The 14,469-nt window shown below is 39.2% G+C and overlaps 2 protein-coding genes across 2 annotated transcripts in view; both read left to right on the plus strand.

Moving 5' to 3' along the window:
• Window positions 1-7,957, plus strand: part of LOC135085050 (pyruvate dehydrogenase (acetyl-transferring) kinase, mitochondrial) — a 144,290-nt gene extending 136,333 nt beyond the window's left edge. Inside the window, exons 5-9 of the mRNA XM_063979834.1 lie at window positions 1,138-1,332; window positions 2,174-2,340; window positions 3,058-3,172; window positions 4,700-4,809; window positions 5,865-7,957. Of these exons, the coding sequence (XP_063835904.1) occupies window positions 1,138-1,332; window positions 2,174-2,340; window positions 3,058-3,172; window positions 4,700-4,809; window positions 5,865-6,041 (764 nt within the window). The 3' untranslated portion in view covers window positions 6,042-7,957. The remainder of the gene's footprint in view (window positions 1-1,137; window positions 1,333-2,173; window positions 2,341-3,057; window positions 3,173-4,699; window positions 4,810-5,864) is intronic.
• A 2,834-nt stretch (window positions 7,958-10,791) lies between these two features.
• LOC135084926 (methionine--tRNA ligase, cytoplasmic) overlaps window positions 10,792-14,469 on the plus strand; it is a 60,705-nt gene continuing 57,027 nt past the window's right edge. The window contains exon 1 of the mRNA XM_063979673.1: window positions 10,792-10,986. Within this exon, the coding sequence (XP_063835743.1) occupies window positions 10,884-10,986 (103 nt within the window). The 5' untranslated portion in view covers window positions 10,792-10,883. The remainder of the gene's footprint in view (window positions 10,987-14,469) is intronic.

Genomic DNA, 14,469 nt, shown 5'->3' on the forward strand with positions numbered 1-14,469 from the left:
TCTAAATAGTAATGATTTTTAAGCAAGGTACTAATTCGGTGAAAGTACCTGTCATACAATGTGTGGTTTTAATAATTAATTATAGAGGTTCTGAACCACTTACAATATACATTACTGTTTTTTTTTTTTTTTTAATTAATTTGACGTTTCATACAGAAAACCACACATAGATAACACATATTAGTAGCATAATCAGTCTTATACTAGGTTTAAGCCAACACCAGAAAAAACCATTAATTGCTAAAAAAAAACAAGTGACACTTCGGTTGCAATTATACTCGTTATTGGGCGCCAATGTACCGTGCCATTTTAGATGGGGGTTATAATATTTATATAAATGAAAGTAATTTTAAATTTAACAAAAGGGTTTAATTACAACTCTTCAGGGAGTGGGTAAATAATTGCAACGCGAGGAATCACTGGCCTTAAATTCAATCAAAACCACTGCCCTTTTATCTGTGGAGTAGCGTTGACACGAAGTAGGACCCACGAAGTCGTGATATCGTAGGGTAGTCCGACGACAAAAAAATGCGGCAATCACCTCCGCCGTAAACTTGGCTGTGGAGAGTGAGCCGGAAGCAGCAATTGAAATCCGGTACTGGAACCCCGTTATCGGGGTGACGCACACAGACTTAATTAGATTTTGAGGTGTAAAAACTTCACGAGTTCGTAAACCTTATATTTAAAAAATCTGCAGCCAAAGTGGTACGTGTCTGCGTACGGATGTTTCGCGAGACACAGTGATGGATTCGCGATCGCTGCGAGCATTCGCCGCGCCTTGAATCATTCGGCGTTCGTTCGTTCGCTCCAAAGATTTAATAACATTGGTATCGCGCAGTTTGCTTACAAAAACAATTCTTTCAATTAATATTAAAATTTATTAAATGTTAGTTATTTTATTGATTTAATTGTATATTATTTCTTTTTTTTTTTACTTATAAAATAGTTGTTTTTAATTATTTCGATTTTAGTTTTTAAGAATAGTGTAACGAAGCGTTACAACATGTACACACACAACTCATGGTTGTGACTGGGAATTGAGTTAAAAAAGATTCTCTGCTCAAGATTTTGATATTTTGAAAATTTGACGAGAAGCCAGCCTTGACGATGTTATCTAACAAGTTTTACTCTCCCCAGCGCTACTCTTCGGCGAGCAAATCGGCGCCAAGCAAGCGTCAGTCAACGGCATAGGCAATGGCGGCCGGCATATTGGCTCCATCGACCCGGCGTGTGACGTAGTGGCAGTCGTTAAAGATGCCTACGAGAACGCCAGGTTCCTCTGCGATAGGTATTACCTGGCGTCGCCTGAGCTGGAGATCCTTCAGGGAGGAGGTGAGTCAAATATTTTAGTTACCTTTTTTCTAGTTAAAGCCTTTCAGTAACAGTGCAAGAAAGAAGACCGAATCTAAAGTAGATCACGCGACGACTCTCGTCTAAATGTCGTCAAATGTTGTGTAAGTGGGACGCCCCTTTATGGGCGTACCTAGCTTCTAGGAAGAGAACGCTAGGTTCCTCTGTGATAGGTTCTGTAGCTTAAGTCCTATTTTAGCTTCTAGACACTATTCCAAGATCCAGGATAGTTAGATATCCCCATAGGACTAACTTTCAGTGGTCGAGTTTCATTTGAGTTCAAGCTGTAAATCTTGACTATTCCGGAGTTGCATTAGTCCCGTTAGAAGATAGTTGGCACTGTCTGGATGAAATACCTCATGCTAAATGTACTAGGATCTTTCAGCTTCAAGACATTTTCTAGCAGCAATAAACACGGGACTATTCCCACATCTCGTTCCCACCGCTGCAACTCCTGTGTGGCCAGGATCTACAGCTTGACCGCCAATAAAAGTGCCGCGCCAGTGAAAGTCAAGTTTGTCCCGTTTTTTCCTTCTGAAAATACGGATGGCCAGTTGGTATACGGGACTCTCCCTGCCAGAATGAATGGGGCCCACCCTCTAAAGCCCAACGGTGCCGCGAGTTATTGTCCCAACTGTCCAGTCATCGTATGATAACCGCTCCTATAATATTCATAATAGTGACTGAGTTTCTTACGCTGCTTCTTCTCAGCACTGGCCCATTTATTCTCCCGAAGAAGTGGTAGGGTTAATACTGGGACGTGTAAATGTGCTTTTTAAAGGCCTACTTGCAAAAATAAAATGAGTTTAACTACTTTTTCCAGTGCCCAGCGAACGTCCAATGCCAGTAGTCTACGTGCCGTCCCATCTCTACCACATGCTGTTCGAACTGTTCAAGAACGCCATGAGAGCTGTCATGGAACACCATGAGAGCGCGCCCCCGCCTATACAGGTCAACCTGGTCAATGGAAAGGAGGATGTGTCTGTCAAGGTAGGGTTAATGTTCCTTTTCTTTCTATTTTATTCCCCTTTCGTATAGTTCAACTTCGTTTTCATCAAGGTAATGCATCATCAGGTCCCGGGAAGAGCCTGGATGCGGGCAGCGAAGGACCGTGCATTGTGGAAAACCATGGGGGAGGCCTTTGTCCAGCAGTGGACGTGTTTTGGCTGAAACGAATGAATGAACGAATGCATCATCAGGTCATTTAGTCTCCACTGCAGGAGCAAGAATCTCTTATTTACCAATAGCATTTATGTGACGTTTAAGGTCTGTCAGTCTGGAAGACCCTTTTCATCTTAAACCTTGTAGCCTGTGGGCCTCGTATCATCGAAACTGCGGTAGCTACGCCCCCGAGTATTCATCATATCATATCGCCCTTCACATTCTACCTAAAGTGAGGATTTGGGAGTCTCCGGTATTCTCGCGGGCTCCGCTTTGATGTGAAGTAAACATCTAGCCTAGGTGTCGGTTTCTGGCGAATCTGCCGGTCTCGCAAGAAGTTGAGGGCTAAGGGCCCGCTGTTCCCGTTTAGAGCCAAAAAAAGGTCTGCCTTAGTGGAAAAAGGTTCATAGATGGACGTTCGTTGTCCAACTAAAGAAACAGATATGCCAGTGGCAGTATTAGACGAATCCGTTTTAATGTGGAGTATCCTAAGTTTCTCACCATTACATTATCACCTGTATTTAAACCCATCATTTCTCTTCCCAGCTATCCGACCGCGGCGGCGGCATCCCTCGCAGCGTGACGGACTACCTATTCAAGTACATGTACAGCACCGCGCCTCAGCCGTCCAAGTCCGACTCGCATACCGTACCGCTGGCCGGTGAGTTGCACTTATCTTTCTGCGGATACTTGAGATTGAATCTGGATTGCTAGAATCAATGGCAATCTAAATAGGTCCTTTAACTGTCAATGTTCAATTTAATTACGATCAAATATCCTTGACAGATTTGTTTATGCTCTTAATAGACTTAGACAAGCAGCATCTAAAAGCGCAGCTCTTATGGCTTATCATGGATATGTTTCATCAATATTACGATATGGCCTTATATTGTGGGGAAACTCAGTCGATATGCCTGTAGCCTTTAGAGCACAAAAAAAGTGCATTAGAGCGATTTGCGGAGCACATTATTTAGACAGTTGCAAGCCATTGTTTAAAGATCTAAACATATTGCCACTTCCATGCTTATACATCTTTGAGATGGCAATGTTTGTCAAGAGATATACCCATTTATTTGAGACAAATAAAACTTATGGCTATAGAGGTAGGAAGGCAGACAACTTATCAATCCCACCTCAAAGATTGACACTGTATTCCAAAAACTGTTATTGTATGGCTATACGAATATTTAATAAATTACCAAACAATGTAAAAATGTTAACCTTTACCAAATTTAAAAGTGCAGTTTTTGATTTTTTGTTAATTAAAATGTATTATACAGTGAATGACTTTTTAAATGATAGAATGATGTGACATCGGTAATGTAACTTAATTTGACATCTTACAATTAATTTAAATTTCTTTGACATTTGCAATTCAAATTTTGTTCCCTGACATGTATTTATTGTATTGTTACTTGTTACTATCATGGTATATGAAAAACAACTATGAGTAAAATAAGTATTTTGAGTTGTAAAAATATGTAAAATCTAAGACCAAATGTAGCAATAACAATTAACATAACTTTAAGAACAAAAACTTTTGCACGTCGCATGCGACAGAATATGCTGAAATTAACTAAATTAACACCAATCTAACCATGTTCTTGCAAATAAATGATTTTATTATTATATATTATTATTAATTTTTGGCTCTTTTATGTTTTCTTTAAACAATATAAAAATGTAAAAGAACCGAAAATTATACGACGTATTTGATTGAAAACGTAAATTGGACAGTTGACAGACGGATTTGGATTGGGATTGATTATACAGGGGTGGCCAACCGATCGACTGGTCGATCGCGAATATTAGTCCAGTCGATCGTGGCAAGGCGAAAAATACTTCATGATTGTGTACTAAACTATGCTGTTCCATTTAAGATTTCGAGAAGTATGTAAGTGATAGATCGCCCAGGGTTTCGTTAGTAAACAGTAGATCTTATGTCTAATCAAGTTGGCCAACCGTGGATTATAGCAATTCAGTGGTAGTGTGTGCTTAGTGTGATACCGGTAACACACGTTGGTCCAAAAGTTGGTGCCAATACCATTTTCTAGATTCACTCATAGCTACGTATCGTAGGACAAGTAGCGTGTGGAGTTGGTCTTAATTAGGAGAACCCGAAGGTTTAATTTCATTCACTGACTCTTTCAAATTAATGTGTATTTAATATTTAATCTAAACTTTTCAGGTTACGGTTACGGCCTGCCCATTTCGCGGCTGTACGCGCGTTATTTCCACGGCGACCTGGTGCTGATGTCGTGCGAGGGATACGGGACCGACGCCGTCATATATCTGAAGGTATGTTGTTTATTTACATCCAAAGACAGGACGCGCTACCTATGACAGGACGCTTGACCAAGGACAAAACGTGCGACCAATGACAGGACGCGCGACCAATGACAGGACGTGCGACTAATGACAGGACAGGCGACCAATGACAGGACGTGCGACCAATGACAGGACAGGCGACCAATGACAGGACGCGCGACCAATGACAGGACGTGCGACTAATGACAGGCAGGCGACCAATGACAGGACGTGCAACCAATGACAGGACGCGCGACCAATGACAGGACGCGCGACCAAAGGACGCGCGACCAATGACAGGACGTGCTACCAATGACGCCGACGACCAAAATCGCCGACACTCTGCACGCGTTGGTTTCGCTAAAGCTTAACTCATTCACTAAGTTAAGCGCTAGAGCTATGATAAGAATACGAATATATTCGGCTGTACTCGCGGTATTTCCACGGCGACCTGGTGCTGATGTCGTGCGAGGGATACGGGACCGACGCAGTCATATATCTTAAGGTAAATCGAGTTTATTTACAGTTTTTGTTGCATAGGTCTAGCGCTTAAAGCTTCAGCCAAACCAACGCATGTAGACGGCGATCACTGCGCGTGTATAGGCCAATGAAAGGACGCGCGACCAATGACAGGACGCGCGACCAATGACAGGACGCGCTACCGATGACAGGACGCGCTACCTATGACAGAACGCGCTACCAATGACAGGACACGCTACCAATGACAGGACGCGCTACCAATGACAGGACGCGCTACCAATGACAGGACGCGCTACCAATGACAGGACGCGCTACCTATGACAGAACGCGCGACCAATGACAGGACAATGACAGGACGTGTGACTAATGATAGGACGCGCGACCAATGACAGTACGCGCGACCAATGGCAGGGCGCGCGTCCAATGACAAGATAATGTACCGCAAATCTTAATCAACTTTTCAACATAGTTAAAATATTTGTACAAATATTTGAAAACTGGGCAGTTACCCACACATAGTTTCAGCGCATCTTTATAAATATCATCACACCCTCATTTTTCCCCAGGCCCTATCGAACGAAGCGAACGAGCTCCTGCCGATCTTCAACCGGACATCCACGAAGTTCTATCGGCCGGTTGTCCAGTTGGCCGACTGGTCCGGCTCCCTAAATACGGCCGGAGCTCCCCCCAAAAGCCGGGAGAAGGTGTCCCCACTCTCCTCGCCCGTGTCGAACAGCCTATAGTCCGAGTGAGGCCAGAAGTGAAGTGACGCCAAGTCACTAGAAGTGAAGTGAAGTGACGCCGAGTCACTAGAAGTGAAGTGAAGCCAGTGTGTGATTTGAGACTTTAGTGCGAAAAATAAGTGAGAAAGAGAAGAGAAGCTCTGGTAATTTAGACTATACATCGTTTTATGCACTCGGACGCGCCCCAGCAATGTTTGGTCTCGGTCGCGCGGGGTGCGGGGAGTGTGGTCCGAGCAATCCGTAAGGCATTACTGTAGTGTGCGTGTGCACTCATGGAGCATTTAGCGTGTACCGATAACACTCAAACATTAGCGGAAGAGTGGTGGGGCCCGTCCGAGTGGATGAAACGATCTATAGTGTAAAAATTGTGTGACATCTTAGTGAGAAAGAGATGAATATACAAATATTTGAAAAGTGAACACTGCATTGGCTCTTTCACACAATATTTAGTGTGAGAATGATGGCATACCAGATTAGAGAAATTTTAAGTTTCTTTATGAATGATACCAGTGGTAAATATTAAGGTAAATCAATGATTGTTAGTTTAAAAGAAGTGGGTTTCTTCGTCTCTTTCTCACATCATAAAGTGTGAATGAGAGAAGTGAAGTAGTAGACATAAAAACTAGATAGAGGTGAAGCTATACATATGTATGTACACCTTACGACTCTTACAGATCGAATGTTGTATACACTAGTTGTCTCCTTCACACGTATACTAGTTTGTATACTTAGAAAGAGATGCCAATGCAATCGTCTTTATTATAGGTCTATAGTCTGGTCCGTGAGCACGTAGAATTTTGTCCAATGACCCCAAGCTACCCATCCTTATCGCTCGCGCGTAATTATGTTGCTATCGCGCTCGCACACTCACTGCAGGCGCCCGTCGCAGTCGCGACAGCATTAAAATTACGCGCGAGCGATAAGCATGGGTAGCTTGGGGTCATTGGACAAAATTCTTCGTGCTCACGGACCGGGCTTTAGCACATAACGGAGTCGGTGATTTAGGTATGAGTTTTTGTGACGTCAAATGTCAGTGCGACTTCAGATGTGCTTGGGACTTGTATGTTCTGTCTCGTCATACGTCACCCCTCTCGTATTTCAGGCACTGATTCAGTTATAAATGCTAGACCTGTAGATGTGTAAATTTTTATTTGATTTCTTTTATTGATGTGATATTTAGGCATTAAGGTTGAGATTCGCCAAATTTGGACTGATAGTGTTGGTGAGGATTTCATAGTTTTGAAAATCAATTTGAAGTCGTTCAGAATAAAAGCTGCGGGCGGAAAGCTAGTTATGGAAATTTACTTACGGTTTTTAAAACTATGAAAGTACTCTGGGCGATGATATTAAAGTACTCTACTAAATTTTAAGGGAAATATCATATTTTGTAAGTTGTAGCAGCAGCGAGCTTGAAGTTGGACTGTCGACGCCTCTTTTAGACAGACACGGTGCTGGCAACCTCGTGATCCCGGCGGTCCCTTTAAAAGAACCAAATTCTCACGCCCGTATTCACAAACATTATTATGAGGTCTCACAGTGCGCGTGGACGCACAGGGTGACATATAAATGGGTGTCAAAGTCGTTCCGTTCTGAACATTTGAAAATGAATCTAGTAGGTATAACCGAAGGTCCTTTCCAGTGATCTAAAACTACTTCGCGCCAAATGGTAATTGAATTGTTTTATCTATGGCTTTAAAGACTAGTGTGTATGCGAACGAGCTTCGATTCCTGAATGCACTGACAGAAGGATTAGATAGATCATCATCATTTCAGCCACAGGACGTCCACTGCTGAACATAGACCTCCCCCCAGTGATTTCCATGTTGCCTGGTTACCAAGCGGCCTGCATTCAGCGGCTTCCTGTTACCTATTACTTAGAGATACCCCCCCAGAAAGGTCTGGTGCCAGCCTGCCCCCCCCCCCCCCCCCCCCCCCAAAAAAAATAACCCTAGATACGCCAATGGCGCCGTATCTGTGTACAAAAGGCGTAATAATTGTGTGTATTTGTAAGTGTACAATATGTACTTGATTTGTATGTGTACTCCATTAAACCAGTAGTGTTAAGATAACCAGAACGAAATAGTCTTTTGTTTGGCTTCAAGAAGATATTTTTTAGAATTGTAATATTCTATCTATCGATTTATCTTAAAATGTCTTCTATTTCTAAAATAAATGTATTCTTTTCTCTAAGCACAAATACTTATGTGGCGAAAAACATAAAAGTATAGAAAAAAGTATCTCACATTATCTATAGTATTAATATGTAGGTATGTGTAATAATATCATTTTATATGTAACTTAAAATAAACACTAACTTGTGTCTAGACTAGCTTAATAATCAAAATAATATTACAAATACATAGTCTAGCAAAAAATATTATATTTTGATATTTTCAATGACCAATATCTTTTAATATAATTAACGAACGAATAGTCATTTCTATGTATATTTTGCTCTATAATATAGAAAAATAAATGTATACTTAAAAAACAAATTTTGATTCATGACAATATTTTTTAACTTTTAATGAATTCAGTTTTGCCAAAAGAATTTCAACCTTATGTGTGTAAAATTTGTGCTTGGATCGTTTAACTCTGACAATATATTTGGTTGTATGCCAATGAAATAATAATATATGTTAAGTGTTACTGAGTACAATCAAATTATGTAATTGTGACATGATTGCAGATGGTCAGACATGTTTCTTTTGGAGCGAGATTTGTACAATAACTAGAGCATTTTTAAGTCTATTGTGAATATATTCGGCCTAAAAAATAGGAAAACTAAAACTGTAAATTTTGCCTAACGTGCAATCGACAAAATACGAATATTCGCAATTGTTTTTGCAATATAAGATACAAAGTATATGTCTAGCGCTTAACTGAGTCAGTGCCTGAGGTATGTATGGGAGAGCGGCACCGGAGGGTATTTTTGTGACGGTCAAACGTCAGCGAGACTTCAGATCGCCTTGATTTGTATGCTCTGTCACGTCATAAATGTTAATGTCACCCCTCCCGTGCCGCACCCATACCTCGGGCACTGACTCTTAAGCGCTATGTGATATTTTTATAGTCTGGTCTGCGAGCACGTAGAATTTTGTCCAATGACCCCAAGCTACCCATCCTTATTGCTCGCGCGTAATTATGTTGCTGTCGCGCTCGCACACTCACTGCGGGCGCCTGCGGGTAGCTTGGGGTCATTGGTCAAAATTCTACGTGCTCACAGACCGGACTTTAGCAGGAGGCAGCTCATTATTTGTTTTAAAATAGTTATTGTACAATATCTTTATGGTTTGTTCCAGGGTTCGAGGATATATATCAAGGGATATATATCTTGATATATATCGGATATATATCCGATATATATCCAGCCGGTTTTGATGATATATATCAATTTTTAAAATTTGTAACTGTATTTGTACTTTTTGACATAAGATTTTTGTTTTTAGTTGATTTTGCCGTGTTTACAAGAAGATTTTATGTTTTTGCTTTATTTGTCTGATTATAAGTTTTAAAAACATTAAAAACATGTTTATGTAACACATATGCAATGGTATTCATAAATAATACAATAAAATAATAGTATAGCTTTCATACAAATTTGATATATATCAAAGTTGATATATATCGGATATATATCATAAATATCCGATATTTTGATATTTATAATAAATATCGGATATTTTCGAACCCTGGTTTGTTCATAATGCCAACGTACATTATTGTACCTGTTACGATGCAAGTTTTCTAAAGTTAATCTTATTTACTTACTTGCATTTCTATTTCGTTGTGTAAGTTTATTCCAAAATCGTTTATTAGTGTTTACACGTAGAAATGTTTTAGAAGACAAATTATTTAATTTTTACAATAAATTATTGAAGTGACTGTGGTGTTTGATTTGTTTATTTACCATTTTAACCCTTTATACCCTCGTAAGACCGTCGGTCCCTTTATAAGAACCAAATTCTCAGTCGTTCAGTGGGAACAATGAACAATTTTGAAAGTCACGATAGCCGAACGGTGAAGGGGTCGGACTGGCCGACTCGTGATCCGAGGAACATGGGTTCGAGTCCCGCCGCGCCACTCCGCCCGACTATTGTGGTGAACCCACGATTGTGAGACAATAAAGACAAACAGCTGTTTGTCTCTCTCTAACTTACGTATGTGACGTATGAAAAAAGAGAATGTTTGGTCTATCTATACTCATTCTGGCAACATTTTAATGTGACGTCACCAAATATCTTACGCGTGTTCGGTACATACTTGCGCAGAGAAAAATATGCACGATTTGGGAAACATAAAAACACGATCATGTCAGTCAGTATTGAGTATAAAGCCATGTTTTTTTTTCCCAAATCGTGTATGTACCAAGCACGTTTAGTTGATAGGTATGCCCGGTCCATAGTTTACACATCAATGACTACAATCATGCACTGCACATATTGATGCGACTAAAGTTGTATAGCTAATTTTCTTGTTTAATTTTATTTCACTTTTATTTTAGGCATTTTTACAGAGTTTTTCGATTCTACGTTTTTCAATATTTTTATGAACGTACTATAAAAATTATATTTCAAATTTTGAGAAACGGAACGCAGATAAAATTTTACTCTACCAAATTGAGAAGTTCACATTGTGCTTGTAGTTTAGTCATTTCATGTGTGTTTTTTATTTAGTTTGGTATTAATTACCTGTACCCTGTCATCCTGTGCTGTCATCACTGTCATGGTCATCATTCATCTGTCATTTCCTTGGAATGCCAGGTGGAATTTTAGGTTATTCCGTGAATATTGTTATAAATAATTACTAATTCCTCGGAAAGTTTACATTTAACGGTGCGCCATGAAGATCTACACCAACGAGAATAATACCTCCACGCTAAAGCTGCTCATAGCGGCTAATTTAGCAGGGAAAAAAGTGGAGTTGAAGAGTGCGACTTTCGGAGGTGGTTTTCCTTTTATTTTTGCATTAAATTCATTTCGATTACATTTAATAGGCTCTTTGCATACTAATTTACAATTAAATCTTCTGATTCACAAGCATATTTCATCGCAAATAAGTCATATTAATAGTTTAAATTCCAATAAGATTTTAAGCTCTGAGCTTGCATCATTTTTTGCATGTGTGGCTGCATTAGCATGCATTTCCTTTTTCCTCTAAAGAAACTATACATTTAGTTTGTGAAATCCGTCCTAATATCCTGTATTTAGTATTGATGATTATAAGTTCAAGTAGTTTAAAAACACAAATAAACTTGATTATTTGTATTGACCGAGGGAGAGAATTTACTGAAATACCCCTCCTTATGAACACAAAAAAAAAACAAGGCAAAACATCTGATTATTACCCAAGTTGACTGCAGATAATAAGGAGAAAAAAAAATTGTACTGAAGATGCAAAAGTTCACAGTAGTAAGGAAGGATAAAATGTAGTTTCTATTAATTACTACTTGTTTCTCAATAGTAGATTTCCCTGTGCCTCATACAAATTCTTTTACATAACTTCTATGTATAAGGATAAGGATTAATGCTGACTGAATGCATTAATGTATCATGCCTAAGTCTGTGCTATGTAAGGGAAATCATCCTACTAATATTTTAAATGTGAAAGTTTGGATGTCTGGATGTTTGTTACTCTTTCACGCAAAAACTACTGAATGGGTTTTGTTGAAACTTTACAGTATTATTGTTTGTAACCCATATTAACATATAGGCTATAATTTATGCCGAACTGTGACACAAAATTTCACGCGGGTAAAGCCTCGGGCGGCCGCTAGTCAATAATAATTACAGATGATGGCATATCAAGTCCAATGTAGTATCTAATGTCTGCTACATAGGCACTATTATGCAACTAAAATGTCCTGATGTTCACTGTACAAGGAAAAATACTGTGCATCTAAATGCATCTAGTCTAGGCAGCTAATTACAAATAATTGACTTGTTATTGAAGGAAACAAGATTTTCTGTCCTATAAATGTCACAATGATGTACATCAAGTAAGACCAGGCCTGTTCATCTCCGCGAGTTTACATCGAAAACTCTAGTAATTAAACGCTTGAGTCACAGACAAGAACTGTTTTATTTCAAATGTACACAGTGTTACATACTTTAGGCCAGAGGGCGCTAATAGTTTAAATCTATGCTAGTGACGATACAAATACAACACCCCCACTTATCGCAATATGCATTAAACTATTTTAAACAAAATCATTCAATACAAACTATGCCTAGGTGCAACATAAATTTATAATGTTTCGCTGAAGATAAACTTTTAGTTAGAATGTCAGCTGGCATATCAGCTGTTGGCAAATACAGAACCTCAACAATTTTGTCTTTTACTAGATCACGACAAAAATGATATTTAACATCAATATGCTTTGTACGTTTGTGAAAGACTGGGTTTGCACACAGCTTCTGTGCACCTTGGTTATCATTGAACAAACTTAATGTGTACATTTTATTGGTGACTTCATATTGCAGATTTCTTAGGTACAATGCTTCCCTACATGCCTCAGATAGACCCATATATTCTGATTCAGTGCTTGAGAGTGCTACACATTTCTGTTTCCTACATTCCCATGAAATAGCACCACCAGATAGTAAAAAACACATACCAGTATATGATTTCCTATCCACAGAGTTAGAGGCCCAATCAGCATCTACATAGCCTGTTATTTCCGAATTACCTTCTTTACAATATTTTATTCCATAACATTTAGTTCGTTTTAGATATTTTAATACTCTTTTTGCATATTCCCAATGTTCCTTTGTATGGCAATTATTAAATTGACTTAAAAAGCTTATACAGTAACTAATGTCTGGCCTAGTTAAGACTGACAGGTACATCAAACTCCCAATTAGTTGTTGATAGGGCACATGACTATTTACACCTACTTGACCTTTATTTACATCTAATCTGACCTCCATAGGAGTATCAACAGGTTTACAATCACTTAATTGAAACTTGGTCAAAAGTTGATCAATATAAGATTCCTGACTCAAAGTTACATATCCTTTTTCTTTATTCAATGTTACATTCATTCCAAGGCATTGCTTAACTTCACCTAAGTCCTTAATACTGAATTTATTAGATAAAAGCTGTTTCAAGTTCTCAGTCTCAATTTTATCGTTGGAAAATATAAAGAAATCATCGACATAAACTGTTACAATGGTCTTACATTTATTGATATTCTTTACATACATACATGGCTCTATTTTTGACCTTTTGTAACCATTATTGACTAATAAGTTATCAACCTTTTTATTCCAGGCTCTAGAGGCCTGCTTAAGTCCATAAATGGCCTTCTTCAGTTTCAATACTTTACAATTTGAACTACTAGTATTGTAACAATCTGGCATTTTCATATAAATGGTTTCCTCTAGATCACCATTTAAGAACGCAGTCTTGACATCTAAATGGTTAATATCTAAACCTAATTTTACAGACAAAGCGAACAATAGTCTAAGTGTTGTGTGTCTCACTACAGGCGAAAATGTTTCTGTATAGTCTACACCATGTTTTTGGGTGAAGCCCTTTGCGACCAAACGAGCACGGTAACGCACATTGTTTTCACTATCGTACTTTTTTCGCAAAACCCACTTGCATTGTACTATAGTACCATCTTTTGGTACATCTACAAGTTCCCACGCACTATTATTCTCAAAGGACTGTAATTCGTCCTCCACTGCCGCTAACCACTGTGTTTTCTCAGGACCTTCTAAGGCTTCTTGCAAGGAAATCTCACCCGTGAACATGTTGTCATCTTCTGCACAAGCACTTGCAAAGCCATATCTGTCTGGTTGCTGCCTGCGCCGAGGACCACTTGTCATGTTGACATTGTTCATTATAATAGAGTCTTCACTATCAGTTGTACCAGACTCAGAACTATCTAATGTATCACTATCACAAGGTACATACAGTTCACCGCTATCATCTGTGTTCAAGCCTTCTGTTTGTTCAAGTGAATTTTCCTGAAGAATCACATCTTCGTCCCCCACTGGAACCACATTCACCTCATCTGAACAATTTTCCTGTACCTCGATAACATTTTCTGTCTCTATCTTCTCCAGTACTGTAACATCGCGACTGGTAGTGATGACATTAGACTTCGGGTTGTAAATTCTATATCCCTTGATATCATTGGAATAGCCAACAAGAATACACTTTTCGGACTTTCTGTCCCATTTTAGTCGCTTTTGTTTCGGCACATGTACCATGACTGTACTGCCGAAAACACGTAAATGGCTTATGTCAGGCTTTCTGCCTAGCCATATCTCGTAAGGAGTTTTATAATTTAATGATCTGGTCACAGTCCTGTTCTGTAAGTACACTGCAGTGTGTGGTGCTTCTGCCCAAAATCTTTTCTCAAGTCCTGCATCGAACAGAAGACACTTAGCTTTCTCCACGATAGACCGGTTGAATCGTT

Source organism: Ostrinia nubilalis, chromosome 27 (assembly GCF_963855985.1).
Source record: "Ostrinia nubilalis chromosome 27, ilOstNubi1.1, whole genome shotgun sequence".
Classification (NCBI taxonomy): Eukaryota; Metazoa; Arthropoda; class Insecta; order Lepidoptera; family Crambidae; genus Ostrinia; species Ostrinia nubilalis.